Raw genomic sequence first — 14,005 nt, 5'->3', positions numbered from 1 at the left:
TCCAAAAAAACAAGTCTCTTTTAAGTTACGCGATCTTTGCTTTCATTTTAAGCGCAGCGCGACTGCCCGCATAGAACCATATCCCTGGCTTTTGATGACATGTCTCCATGGTCAAAAGCTCATGCATTAGCGTCACTTTACTGCACTTGATGCTGGTACAAAAAAGAGTATGATCGATTTCATTGTTTTTTTTTTTTTCTCTGAGGAAGGTAAGGAGCGACTTTGGGTGGGTATCTACAATTGTTTGATGGTATAGGATTAAAAAGATCAATATATGACTTTATACAATGTATGATGGTAATTGAGAAAACGGGAAGGGAAACGAGAACATCAGGATCATAGATTGAGCATGTCGTTGAGAATCGGTAAGAAGCATATCATAAAGTAAATTGACAAAAGCGCATTGCATTGGCATAGAGAAGCTTGCTTAACCGTATAGGCTGCGGTTAAGATTGACAGCATCCTCACCACTATCGTTTAGCGGAGGAAAGACATTCAGGTTGGGAAAGCTGGAATACGTTGTTCGAGCAACTTCATTTTGCAATTCTTGATCAGCTTCCAGCTCACTTTGAATCACCGGTCCAACATTTGAGCTTTGTTGACCCAAATCAAGCTCTGATTGAGATTCAGACGCAGGTGAGTGACCTTCTCGGTTTTGCATTGGTGCAGGAATGTGTGCATTACGAGAAAGGTTCGAAAGGATTGGCGCTGTGAACCTAGGCTTTGCGAACATGACTTGCGCACTGATATTTTCATCCACTTCTTCCATAATCGGATCTACAGCAAGCCTGATCATATTTTCACTGCTCATGATCCTGCGTGAATTTGCTTTTTGCGATTCGGAATCCAAGCCTGGCGTACTTTTGGACATTCGCATATTACGACCGCTTGCACTTCTACCTCCAGAAGAGTAAGAAGGATGGCCCATCATGCCGTCATCATGCCTGTCATTATTGATGCCAATCTTTGCCGAAAGTTGAGCTTGGGCTTGTTCAATTGTTTTGTTTGCTGCCATACGCGCTGCACCACTGCTCATATCATATTCGCTCGTTGTAGTCTTGATCTTTCGCTTTTTGTCCAATTGAGCATACTCACATTTGATCTTTTTCTTTGCACAACGGTCGCATGGTAACCCACCAGTGCATTTTGCCTTTCTGCTTCTGCAATATTCGCATGCTTGAACAGTTCTCATCATTGCAGGAAAAAGTTCAATGATCTTGCCATCCGGAAGACGACCGTAAGATGCGCCTGCATGCATTGCACCTGGATTTAAACGTAAATCAGGCATATTGTTGGTATTGGCCATGAAGATTGAAGATGTAGCAATTTGACCGGGCAGGCCCATATGTGAAGTTCCTCGATGAGCTTGAGTTGGAACAGTGTAAGGCTGATAGCCATTTGTTCCCAATCTTTGAGAGCTGGCAGAACGACGCAGATCATCACTTGGAACTGGAACAGAGCCGTGATAATAGTGATGAGCTTGTTGGTGATACGATTTGCCGACTTCAGAATCATAACTCGTCACGCTCGTTGCAGCGCTTCCAAAGAATGGAGGTGGCTCAAGACCGCCATTTTGACTATGCATCATTGATGATGAATTGGAATGGGACATTTGACCTTGTGGATCAGCATGTGATTGAAAAGTATGATCATAGCTTTGAGCTTGTCCATAGTTGTGTTGGTTTTGTTGTTGATAGTACGGCTGTGATTGACCGTACGTAGAGGTATATGGCGGATTATAGTAATTGTTATGATACATGGGACCAGTTGGATGCGTTGGCGAGTTGAGAGCACCTTCAAAAGAAGTGATCGTTGGCGGGGCACTTTGACAATAAGGTGCATTTAAACCTTGTTGCATCGATCCATTGTGAGGATGAAGGTTTTGGGTATCATTTTGATGAGCAGATTGATCAAAGCTTGAATTGTTTGAAATTGGAAGCGTTGGATATTGCATTTGCTGTTCAGAATGGTGAATAGAATTATCTTTGCTTCGCGTTGTCATTGAATGCTCAGCTTTAGCAGCACCTTTTTCAACATTGTGTTGATCGATACGAACGCCATTCTCAGGCGAACCCATTTCCACTGATACTCCATCAACACTACCTTCGCTTGTCATTGCTGCAGGAGCTGTTGGGAAGAAAGGTGTGAACTTTCGATCGATCGTTTGCCTTTCACTTCCTTGTGATGGCGTTGGATAAGTACCATTCAATTGTTCTTCCTGCAATTTGGGTGAGACAACGTTGGAAGGATTGTTGTTGACCGTATTTGTACAGCCATTCTCAGAGTTAGACTCTGTTGGAGGTGTAGGATTTGCAGTCAAAGGCTGATTTGTAGCCTGACCTTCAACGAGTTGAGAGGGAATCTTTTTCTCGTTTTCATCAGCCATTGAGCTCAAAAAGATATTGTTCGCAATCTCTTCGGCAGTGGCATGAGGAACAGGATGAGGATGAGAAGTGATGTTTGAGTCATGATGTGTTTGTGAACTTTGTAAAGGTTTTGCAAGGTTCTCATCATCTTTTACAGCACTTTCAAGACTGTGCTCAAAGCCACATTCCTTTTGCTCGTTCTCCTCCTTCATCTTTTCCATCCCGGCCCGTCTTGTTTGCATGATGAACGTCCTATAAATAAGTTCGACTTGCTTGAGTTCCAGTACTGTGGCTGGGTTGAATCAAAACTGAGTAGAGGGGCAAGGTAACGGTATTGACGGTCTCCGTGATTGCGGGATAGATTGACGCGAATAATGCAACAATGCCGTATCTTGAGTGTATTGAGGGCCGTTGATTGATTGCGATAGATTCAATAAAGGTGATAGTTGTGCTTAATGAGTTTGAAGGGATGACGGAAGATGATGATGGTGGTGGTGGTGACAAAACATGATGACTTTCTTCAATCATTCTCTATACCCGTTGCGGTCTTTTGCGTTTTGTTAGAATTGAAATGCGCTGCTGTCACGTATTCAATACGCAAAAGATTGTTTGACTGACTGAGCCTCGCTTGGAATGACACGCACACAAACTGTCTTTTGGGGGTTTAATCGCGCCCAAACAGTACACATGAAGTGGTCATGCGTTTCATCACTGTTAAAATTTATTCCCTTTTGTCTTTTTGTTGTTTTTGTCAAGAATTCTTTCAATCATCTTTCGTTAAAGTCACACAAAATGAGTTGCAAAGGGACTTTCTCTCTCTGTGAATTTGCAATCATGAATAATATTCAACGGAGTGTAAATGTGAGCAAAACAGAACAATACTTGTACAAATGAATCCTTTGCTCATCCTTTCATTTCGGCGTGTATCGCGCCATGCTGGTATGGAATTAAAGTGAGAAGAGCGGCGCCGTTGAATGACGGAAATTGAATTTCACCGTTTTGAAGCTGAAGAAGTGAAGAAACTATGAAAATACTCTTTTGTAATGAAGAATAGCTGGTATTGACTTCTTGCAATAGCATTCTCTCTTCACGATTGCACTTCCATCAATAGAAGCTGAACGACATATGTTAATACATACACGTCTACGCCACAAACAATGCAATATTAATCGGAATGGAACGGAAAGGGGGATCGCATTCATTAGGACCCCATTACCCCTCTTTGAAAACTCGAAAGGGAGAAAAGATGATAGGGGACAGGATGAATTGAATGCGCAGGTACAATCGCGCGGTAAGCTCCATTCATATATTATGATCTTGACAAAGTATTGTGGTTTTGTGCATGTCATTAAATGAAAGAAAGGGAATCATTGAGGCCGTAAAGGGTAGCTACGGAGCCGAAATATCGTCATTTTATCATTTCGGCGCCGTTCAAGTCACAATCGTCAAGGTCTGACAAATGAACAAGTTTCTTCCGTTCGCTTTCGCGGAATCTTACCGGCCGACACACAAAGGTAATGCTCCTTTGTTTGGTCGAGAGAACGTTTTCAAGTGCCAAGCACGATCGATAGGGTCTTCAATTTAAGCGACTAGATTACCTAATCCAGTCTTGACAATCTCAGCACAGCTTCAAAGAACATCTTGACGAATGCTATGCTGATTGGCACCTCGTTGGCATCATGGCGCGCGTATATATGCGCCAAAAATGGCGTGTGCGCTCGCATAGCTTGTGGCGATCACTGCTTACTTTTGGCAAACGCCTTTGATGGCGAACGATAAGATGGTACTGCATTGCGGTGATGATAGAATGGTATGTCAGCTTGGATGAAACTATATAATGAGAAACGAATACAACTTTGTCCTTTCTCCCATTTTTCAAACGAAAGCTCCCCAATTGGCTTTCTCAACCTCCCTTTTCCGTTCATTCTCTGACGCTGGTCGTCAGTTTTCTCTTCTCTTGCCGATATGCATTACAAAATTGTGCTAAAGCAATGCTTGATCGTTGCTGCAGTATGTCTTGTTGATCGAATGGTGCATGGTATTCCAGTCGGCAATGATACTGGCAAAAATACACCTGCACCTGTTGATGAGACTTTGCATTCAAGCTTGATGGATCCATTAAATCCTCATCCAAACTTGATTGGACACAAGGAAGATCCTCCAACAAACACTTCTAGCCCTGTTGTCAGCCCAGCAGATGGTAAAAGTGCTGTTCCCAACGGCAACAATGCAACAACAACAACCAACTCAACTTTGACAGATGCACATCCTGCTTCCACTAATGCAACAGCAACTAGCTTACCTTTGACGGATACAGATGCACATCCAGCTTCAAACAACACATCTTCTGACAAGGGCAAAGAACAAAAAGAAGGCGAAAAGGCTGCTAGTACCAATACGAGTTCTGCAATTCCAGTACCTACCACAACTAGCACCAATCTCTTCCCAAGCTATGAAGAATTCCGCGGTGAATCACATGAGGGTTCAGTAGATCCATTTTTGGCAGTAACGGATACCTTCTTCTCAGCTGATAGTCAACGTGCTTATGGTCCAGCACCATATGAGACACGCTATCAAGCATTGGGTGATTTAGAAGGTACATTTGATCTTGTTAAACATTGGGGTGTTCTTGCACCCTATTACTCCAGCCCAATCTTTAGGGAATTGCAAAGTTATCGTAGTATCCCAAACAAATGTACCATCAAACAGGTCAATCTTCTACACAGACACGGTTCAAGGATGCCAAAACATGATCAGCATGAAAGTGCTCCGATGTTTGAAATCTGGTTCAAGAACGCAACGTCAGATGATCCAAAGATTAATGGTGGTCAAAAAGCAACCTTCTCTGGTCCGTTAACGTTTTTGACAAAATGGACGTATGCCTTAGGAGCAGATAATTTGGTACCTGCCGGCTTTCAACAATTGTACGATAGTGGAATCTACATGCATTACAGATACGGTCCTTTGTTCAAGAACACACAAAACTCAACGGCAAAGCCAATCATCCGTACAACATCTCAACAACGAATGGTTGATTCCGCACACTTTTGGGCTTTAGGTTTCTTGGGTACAAATGCATCTGCTTTGGCTGATATTGAAATTCAAATCGAGAAAGGAGGTTTTAATACCACACTTGCCGCTCAAGAAAATTGTCCTGGTACAAAGACAAGTTTGGCCGGCTCAATGATGAAGGCAGATTGGATCAAGAAATACCTTGCAAAAGCTGTCGAACGATTGCAACATCATGTTCATGGTGCCAAATTGACACCTGAAGTTGTGTTTGATATGCAAAGCTTATGTCCGTATGAAACCTATTCTCTGGGTTTATCAGAATTCTGTAACCTGTTCACACGGGAAGAGTGGATCGGATTTGAATATTCTCATGATTTGGTATTCCAAGGCGATTTTGGATTTATGAGCAAGACTGGCAGAGCACAAGGAATTGGATGGGCTCAAGAATTGGTTGCCCGCATGAAAGGTGGAAAGATTTCTACCCCACTCACTTCACAAAATACAACTTGGGATGGAAATGATACAACATTCCCGCTCAATCAAACATTCTATGCCGATTTTACTCATGGACGTCAAGTTGTTTCGATCTTGACTGCATTGAATTATAACGTTTTTGGAAGTCAACTTGATCCTCTCAGACCTGATGAAAATCGCAACTTTATCGTCAGTCACATCGCTCCTTCCGCCGCAAGAATCGTTTTTGAAGTGTTAGAATGCGATGAGTCAAAGGAAGCAAATAGCGGTGATAGTAAACGTCGTTATCTTCGTACTTTCTTGAACGATGCTTTATTGCCAATGACGCATGAACAAGGATGTGTAGGACATGATGGCCTTCGTGATGGCTTATGTCCTCTTGACAAATTTATTGAGCATTTTGAGCAAGTATCCGTCCCAGCTGCAGATTTTCAACATTTATGCTTTGGTGATGAACATCCTGGTGGAGTGAAATCCAATTCAACCACAACTGTAGAAGATGAGGCATCGGATGATGATGCTACAAGATTGTCTACGCCTTCTACCAACAATACGCAGAGTATCAGTAAAGAAGGCAAACAAGCTCCGTTCAAGTTGCCGTGATCATCATGTGTTTAAATCTACCATTCTATTCACCACTCCTTCTCTTCTTTGTGATCTCAAAGTTGATTTTCTATAATACAATTGTGCATGATCGTAGTGTAATTCTCAAGCTTCATAGCTAGGAGGATGCTGGTGAGAGGGAAAAGGTGAAGGTGGTGGATGGGTATATGCAGGAGGAAAATTCTCTTCAGCTGATTGTCGTGAAGACGCTGAAGGTCTACTTTGGGGAGGACTTGGTGCTGCTACTAGCACATGCTCGCTGGAGGCGGAGTTTCTAATTGTTGAGGATGATAAAGCGCTCCTACTGGAAGATGTCGAAGGCATGTAGGGTGGAGGGTTGAAGCTCGAAGGTATACCAGAAGTACCAGCACTTTGATCATGCTGTCCATGAAGCTCGCCAGAAGTTTCCACTTCGTCCATATCTGGAGGCGGAGTAGGGGGAGGAGGAGGTAGATCTTCATGCTCAGGTGGTGCCCCTTCCACCTCTTCAGATCGCCAGACATAATCTCCCGGAATCGATGGTGGGAGATCGGCACGTTCAGAGTGAGCATCGCGAAGGACACCTGCACCGACACCTTCTACTTCCACCTCAACCTGTAAATCGTTTTGACTTTCCAGCAACGTTGGAGGTGGTCCGTCTTCATCAATGATTCTGCGAGCTTGATTATCGTCTTCGTCATCTGTGAGTGATCGTCCAACATCTTCATATCCATCATATTCTTCCTCATATTCATGCACAACAAACGGTGCAGCGGAAGTTGATGTACTTGGACCATCTTGAGGCAACGGCTGTGCTACCCACTCTCCCGCTTTTCCATGTCCTTTGCTTTCTGCTTCTTCTTTCGATGTGACTTTCCCAACATCATCTGAATCTGTCTCCTCGTTACCTGCAGCACCTGGCAAGATGACAATCTCGCGCTCAAGAGTAACATCTTGTCTGTCTCCTTCATCCGAGCGCAGTGCTATCAGGACACGAACGAAAAAGTGAACATCGTGCAATAGAGTATCTTGGGTAACACTTTCACATCCTCCGCCTCCTCCTCTGCCGAGAATCGGTCCACCTTGAGCGGCATCATGATCAGGATGAGGATATGGCATATTGCTCACATCAAATGGCGGATGAAGCTGTAATCGTAATATGATGGCCCTGGTTGAATTGAAGCGACAAAGTTTTCCGCTATGCGCCAGCAAGAGTTCATGTTTGGTGTCTGTCCCCTTTGCTGTGATTATTCGTACAAGGTTTGCTTCCGCACTTCGTAAGCTGAGCGATTCAATTTTTCTTTCGGGAGGCGGTATGCGCACAAAGACTGTTATCGGGTCTGCACGTCGTAATAAAGTCTTTTGTAGCTGAATCATCATCTTAGTGGGTGAATCCACGTTCCAAGTGTATGGCGACAAACCATCCTTGTGTTCGGGTATATCCCTCAATGGTCCTGGCCTTGTATACCTTGTCAAATGCACTTGTGTGGATCGAAAAGCATCAGGGTGATTGCTGGTATCAGACGAACGCAAAGTTGCTTCTAGTCTGTATTCGAGAGAGCTGGACGAAAGATGTATGCAATGTGGAAGATCACCCGTTAACGAGAAAACAAATGGTAAAGTACTCGGAATCGTGTTATCGGCACCGCTTGAGCTCGAGGATGCTGCATTGCCTTTCCCATTTGCTTGCCATAAGGTTAGCGTTTCTGAAAAGATTGTTATGCTTTGATCCCGATCAGATTCGATAGCATGCAATGAGATTGTGCATTCCTTGTACGCCTGATCATGCGACCTACTCTGATTGTCTAGTTTGATCAAAACATCTCCTTTTATCCACGCACGGAATCCATTCAAGCCTAGATAGCCAACTTGAAATGAAGTTTGATCTGCTTGCGGGACGATGTCGAAAAAAGTGTTTAAATCTGCTTCAATACTTGCACTACCCGATGAAGATGTTGCTGCTGCATAATGAGGTGGCGGAGCTGATGGTGATGGCATGTACGCCATTGTTTGAAGGGACACTTATCCTTCTATTTGCATCCACCGATCCGATTCGAAAATGCTTGTCAAGTGTCATCTAATGTTGATGGTAATAATGATAACCTTTCTCCTTCAGAACATCCCGTGCATTTCCATAAAAATTCTCCACTTTGAGGCGGTGCGTTATTGGATCTGCCCTCACGCACCACTTAGGAACGCGTTTATTGCAAGGTTGCACGCGTTTATGAAAATTAGATTATGGGGTGCTTGCTTGTGTGTTGTCTTGGCACGATCTGCAAGTCCTTTGTTAGCGTGCTTGTCAGAAGACACCCCATTTTATGAAAATTATATTGTGATTACAAGCGTGTAAAACCCGGCCCCTTGCTTTCTTTTTGGGTTCTTTATTATTCAAACTCCTTCTCATATGGTTTGCTAAGCTTGATTGGGTCATTTGCCTCTCTCTTGCCGATCATCACCGATTCCCTCAAGACCGTATTGACGACGATCTCTCCTCTTTTTTTCGATTGGCAAACAGGTTTTTGCTTTTTCTTCTTTTGTCTCTTTGTTTTTGCTTCGAGCGGTTAACCGACAGGTTCGGATATCGTTGCACATTCAAGAATAACTTTCTTCCCTGAGCAGATTTTGGGTGATCCTTTTTTCACTCTTTCGTTTCTATCATTGCAGCCTCTGCGAGGTTTTCACAATGAAGGCTTCAACACCCAAACATAGCTCAAGAAGTGTTGCTCGAAACACACTTTTCATCAATCAAAATGATGCAGCATATTGGCTTGCCGCGGAGAACTTCGTCGATGATGACGACATGATCGCTAGCGTCAGGAAAAGCCCTCCTCAGCAGGTCTCTCCATCGAAGAAGCAAGCGTTAGGACAAAAGTCAACACAGGGTCTCAATTCAGCTCAAGATAAACCAGTAGTTCTCGGCTTATCGCAATTACGACCAAAGAAATCGGGACTATTTGCCGCGGTTGCACCTCACAGTCCAATGCGATCGACAAATGACAGTAAATTGCTGAGCGTTCAAAACTCAAAAGCTGCCGATTGCACCGCCCCTTCAACCTGCCTTAATACTCCTACTGGCGAACATTCTTTCTCATACCCGAGAAGGGCACCGCCTGCGCCCAATATGACAGCTCAAGCAAAGGGCAATGACCCCAAAAGTCCTTTATCTCCAGTCTCGCCTCTTCCTCCTTCACTTTCGTCTTCTCTATTACCTCCCGTTGATATTAAATCACTGTCGATCGATCCTTCCTCGCCTCAGCATTCAAGCTCAGCTTTTTTGACTTCAAGTCCAATCTTCCATTCACCTCGTCATGGACACGCATCAACGCAAACAATCTCGTCCTCCAACAGTCACGCTACTGCTTTGGTTGGTACTGCAATGCTTGCGTCGTTCCCTTCGCCTCCTCAACGTGAAGAGCGTGCACGAATGATTGATTATAACGAAATGAAAAGACGTGCGATGGAATCACGGGAAGAGAAGCAAACTGATAGAGCATTTGTCCGGCATCAATCGAAACCTTTGCCGCCTGCGCCTTTCCTTAAAACGCATGATTTAGAGTACGACACTGACTCTGAAGATGAGGAAAGTACCCGAACAAGTTCAGACTTGCACGGATGGAGTGCATCGCAAGCAGGAATGCCAGCTGCCATCGCTCAACATCGCCCGTTGTGTCCGTATGCTGAGCATTCCGATGTTTCTACAGATCATTGTGGTTGTCAATCGGTGGTGTCTCAAAAGTTTTATCAGTCCAACAATAACAAGCTTGCATGCAGTAGCGCACCCGATCTTCTAGATTTGGTCGCAAGTGCCGGCCAGACTGAAGAGCAGCGAAGAAACGAAGATATTCAAAGGGCAAAGAATGTTCTCTACAGGCTCAGTGATGAAATCAACAAGCTGGAAGCAGAGGGAAATCAACCAAACAAGCCATCTGCTCCGAAGAAGACTGCAATTCGATGGGCACTGCCAAAAGATCCTAAACGGGATGCTGAATTGCAATATCAATCTGGGCTCTTGTCAGCTCCAGTGAACAAGAGTCTACCGACCAAACCCGATGAAAAGGAGTTGCAAAGGTCCCTTACACCGGACCCTTCAAGACCGATTCAAGGTCAATTGTGGCCTCAGAGTCATGCAATGGTCGAGAGATCGGTCACGCCAGGTCCAAGCTATGGTTTAGCAGCAGGTATGCTTCACGCATGTTTGGCACCTAGAAGTCCTTCTTCCTCTGTTGATCTTGCAAGACCGATTGAACCTCCTGTCATTAAATCTATCCTTCGCCCTCAAAGAAGCTTTGATATGTTGAAACACAATCGAAGTGAAAGCACACTACCCTCTGCATCCGCTCCCAGAGCCGTGACACCATCGCCTCCTTTTGCTGCGCAACGTAGAATGATATCAACTCTTCGATCTCAGGATCGGTGGAACAGCAATGGTAGCAACCCGTCAGGCAAAAGAAATGGTAGTCCAACAAACGCAAAACCTTCCTCGCCGCCAAGTCGAACGCATCAATGGGATTCTCCTTGGCAGAATGTACGATCACAGGCAGCCACAAAAGCGAGCGAAGCTAGTCGTCATCATCGTCAGAACTCTTCAAAATCTTCAACGTCTTCGGCAAATAGCGCAATGACTTCTAGTCACGGTTCATCAAACACCCATTCGAGTACTGCAGATTCTAATGGACCAACAACACCTATTTGGGCAAAGCTGCAATACAAAGGCAGACCGTCTATGGGCGTAATCCATGAATCGAACAAAGCTACCGTGAATTCTGATGGATATTCAACAGTACCTGTTTCGCCTGCATCAACTCAATCGCCACAAACGCCCACAAGCGTACGGGCGCCAATTTCTCCAAGACGCCGTAAAGATGATACGGCGTATCTTGTCAATGCAATCGAGCCTTTTCCATTAGAACAAAGACATGTTCCAAGAAAAAGCTCAACTGCACCGCCACCTTTACCACCTCCATTGCCTGCAGGACATAGATTACTTGATGGCAGGGCCATTGAAGCAAATCTTAAGGCAAATCGAGGTGCAACATATACTCATTTTGGTCCACCGCCCAGGATGGCTTCTAGGTCCAATACAGATGAGAATGGTTCGTATGGTTTTGCTCTGTGAGCTAGAAAAGAATTGTCACCTTTCATAACAATGAAATTCATTTCCTTGTCCTTATTTGTGCGAGCGGATGCTTGATTGGAGCAGCGAAAGCGTTTCTTGCATCCAGAGAAGGTATAACCTGGCGCGACGCATCATATTGAGGAACCATGTACGCCAACGGAATGGCAACGTCATACGCCAGTGATGAGGAGTGAACGGCTTTGATGATATGAGGATATATAAAGAGCCACTCATCGATCTTACAATGAGATCCGACTTAACGAATTTGATTCAAACTTCCCTTTTTTCTCTACTTTGCACGCTTTGGTCGTGTATTTTTTCTATCTCTTTCCCATTTCCTATCACATTGCCAGGAGCAATACGATCAAGCAAGTCTTGACTCGATCACAACTACACCTCACAATGATTTCTGCATTTCGTTTTACCATGATGGCTATCTTCATCTTTTTCACCTTGATGGTGATGATCAATGCTTTGCCAATCGCATCCACTGAAGCATTAAAGTACTCCTTGCGTTTGAAGAGGTCAAGTTGGAGTAAACGACAAGACCTAGTTGACGTGAAAGGTTTGATTAAAAGGGGTGTCATTCAACCACCACTTTCGGAGATTGCACCTTCTTATTATTTCGGTAAAAGGAGATTCAATCCAATCGATTATCCACTCGCTGCAAAGATTCTAAAACGAAATGAAGATCGTGGCGTTGCAGCTTCCAATACAAAAGATTTGCAGGTTGACAAAAGGGATGATTCAAGTGCCACAAAGACGATTCCCACTGCTAATATCACCCCAGCAGCCGTTAATCATACTCCACCCGAGACAAATGGTAGACCAGCAATCAGTCCTGATGATGCAAAGAAAGGTGACGACGCAAAGAAGGGCGATGATGCAAAGCCAAACAGTATCCCACTTCCAAACGGAGTTAGTCCTGCTTCTCAAGGATTTTTATTCTTACCCGTTTCAAAACCAAGTGATGGTCCAAGTAAATCAGGCGCAAGCTCTGGCGCATCTTCTACTCCCGCTTCCCAAACATTCTTTTTCAACATCGCATCCCCTGATGGTGGCTCAGTTTCTAAGTTTGAAGTGAATGGTGACGATGGTAAACCGCTTTCAAGCCCAGGAGGAAAAGCAGGCAACAATGATGTTACAAAAAGTGCTCCACCCGCTGATGATAAAGGTCCAAATTCCGAAAAGACCCGAATCATTTTCAAACCTTTAAATGATCCTGACACAAATCCAAATCAATCAAAATCTGCTCCCAATCCAGTTGCAAAACCTTCCAGTACAAACGATGATGCTTCAACAAACACAAACAAGAATGCCGGAAATGATGCCGTGACAAAAGGTGCTTCTGATTCTCATGCAGACGATAAATCTTCCAATGATAAAGGCGGCTCAAGCGATGAAAAAGCACCAACTTCATCTCAATCTACCGTTGGTGCAAACGAGAAAAAGAACGATTCAGGTGATTCATCCAAATCAAAAGAGAACAATAATGGAGGAAACGGTGGACAAAATGAAGGCGGCGATCACAAAGATGGCGGAGACGGTGGACAAAAGGGAGGAGGAGATCACAAAGATGATAATTCCGGAAATCAGAACGGCAAGCAAGGTGGCGGAGGCGGAGGAGATGATTCTGGTAAAGCAAAAGGCAACCCGGGTGGCGGAAGCGGAGGAGATGATTCTAGTAAAGCAAAAGGTAACCAAGGTGGCGGGGATAACTCTTCGAAGGCTTCAGAGAAAAAGTCAGGTGATGGCGATTCTGGTCAAGCTCCAAAATTACAAGGTCAAAATGGATCCGGTAATGGAAACAATAAAGGGGAAGACGGAGCCAAGTCTGATGCTTCCGATAAAAAGACCAATAATGACGCATCAGCACCTTCTCCAGCACCTGCCAAGCCAAACGGATCTGGCAAAGAGGATGACTATTATTTGTTCCCGGTCGAGCAGGATAACAAGATGGTCGAGTTGAACAAAGGTGATATGGTAGCATATGTCGATCATCCACAATTAACTGCTTCAAAGGCGAATGGGACAAATGCATCAAAGCGGAGTATTATAGCTACACAAAGACTTGTAGTACGCAATGCTCCATCTTCAGCAATCACCAAGAGAACTTTCAACAGCGGCATCACTCTGAGAAGAAGAGAAATTATTCGCACTGTCAAGCTGACTCGTAGATTATCACCACAACCAGCCAAGATTATCATCAAACGAAGGGAACGTCATGATGAAAAACCAATCCTTATTCGATCACTTTCACTCGCCTTGAATCCAGTCAAACATCTTTTATCTCGGGCTACCTTGCAGCCAGGCAAAGTTGGCGCTACTCCCGCTTATTGGCAAGGTCAACCTCTGGTTTAGGTTGACGGCCGTAGTTGTAGTATCCTCTCAACAACATTTTATCTTTAATACATGAATTTCATTGATACGAAAGAAAAGGACTGAGATAAGAGAA

The 14,005-nt window shown here is 44.2% G+C and overlaps 5 protein-coding genes across 5 annotated transcripts; 3 read left to right on the top strand and 2 right to left on the bottom strand.

Annotated features, from left to right (window-relative positions):
• Nucleotides 1-293: 293 nt before the first annotated feature.
• On the bottom strand, nucleotides 294-2,594 carry FA14DRAFT_185198 (uncharacterized protein). Its single transcript, XM_025501440.1, has one exon. The coding sequence runs from the start codon at nucleotides 2,585-2,587 to the stop codon at nucleotides 428-430; it is 2,160 nt and encodes a 719-aa protein (XP_025353720.1). The 5' UTR covers nucleotides 2,588-2,594; the 3' UTR covers nucleotides 294-427.
• Nucleotides 2,595-4,045: 1,451 nt separating this feature from the next.
• On the top strand, nucleotides 4,046-6,455 carry FA14DRAFT_164903 (phosphoglycerate mutase-like protein; the record flags this gene model as incomplete). Its single annotated transcript, XM_025499917.1, has 3 exons — nucleotides 4,046-4,050; nucleotides 4,799-6,260; nucleotides 6,411-6,455. The coding sequence occupies 3 exons, from the start codon at nucleotides 4,046-4,048 to the stop codon at nucleotides 6,453-6,455; spliced, it is 1,512 nt and encodes a 503-aa protein (XP_025353719.1).
• A 52-nt stretch (nucleotides 6,456-6,507) lies between these two features.
• On the bottom strand, nucleotides 6,508-8,692 carry FA14DRAFT_61962 (uncharacterized protein). The gene has a single exon (XM_025502576.1). The coding sequence runs from the start codon at nucleotides 8,439-8,441 to the stop codon at nucleotides 6,561-6,563; it is 1,881 nt and encodes a 626-aa protein (XP_025353718.1). The 5' UTR covers nucleotides 8,442-8,692; the 3' UTR covers nucleotides 6,508-6,560.
• A 141-nt stretch (nucleotides 8,693-8,833) lies between these two features.
• On the top strand, nucleotides 8,834-11,751 carry FA14DRAFT_61959 (uncharacterized protein). Its single transcript, XM_025502574.1, has one exon. It carries the CDS (start codon nucleotides 9,118-9,120, stop codon nucleotides 11,548-11,550), a length of 2,433 nt encoding a protein of 810 aa, XP_025353717.1. The 5' UTR covers nucleotides 8,834-9,117; the 3' UTR covers nucleotides 11,551-11,751.
• Nucleotides 11,752-13,960, top strand: FA14DRAFT_61960 (uncharacterized protein). The gene has a single exon (XM_025502575.1). It carries the CDS (start codon nucleotides 11,953-11,955, stop codon nucleotides 13,909-13,911), a length of 1,959 nt encoding a protein of 652 aa, XP_025353716.1. The 5' UTR covers nucleotides 11,752-11,952; the 3' UTR covers nucleotides 13,912-13,960.
• Nucleotides 13,961-14,005: the final 45 nt, after the last annotated feature.

The sequence above is a fragment of the Meira miltonrushii genome (assembly GCF_003144205.1).
Source record: "Meira miltonrushii strain MCA 3882 unplaced genomic scaffold FA14scaffold_3, whole genome shotgun sequence".
NCBI lineage: Eukaryota > Fungi > Basidiomycota > Exobasidiomycetes > Exobasidiales > Brachybasidiaceae > Meira > Meira miltonrushii.
Note: the sequence above shows the minus strand (reverse complement) of the source record. Positions and strands in the feature narration are given on the sequence as shown.

Excerpts from the sequence above, each read along its gene's own strand:
- FA14DRAFT_61962 (XM_025502576.1), bottom strand. The coding sequence starts at position 8,441 with ATGGCGTACATGCCATCACCATCAGCTCCGCCACCTCATTATGCAGCA.
- FA14DRAFT_185198 (XM_025501440.1), bottom strand. The coding sequence starts at position 2,587 with ATGGAAAAGATGAAGGAGGAGAACGAGCAAAAGGAATGTGGCTTTGAG.
- FA14DRAFT_61959 (XM_025502574.1), top strand. The coding sequence starts at position 9,118 with ATGAAGGCTTCAACACCCAAACATAGCTCAAGAAGTGTTGCTCGAAAC.
- FA14DRAFT_61960 (XM_025502575.1), top strand. The coding sequence starts at position 11,953 with ATGATTTCTGCATTTCGTTTTACCATGATGGCTATCTTCATCTTTTTC.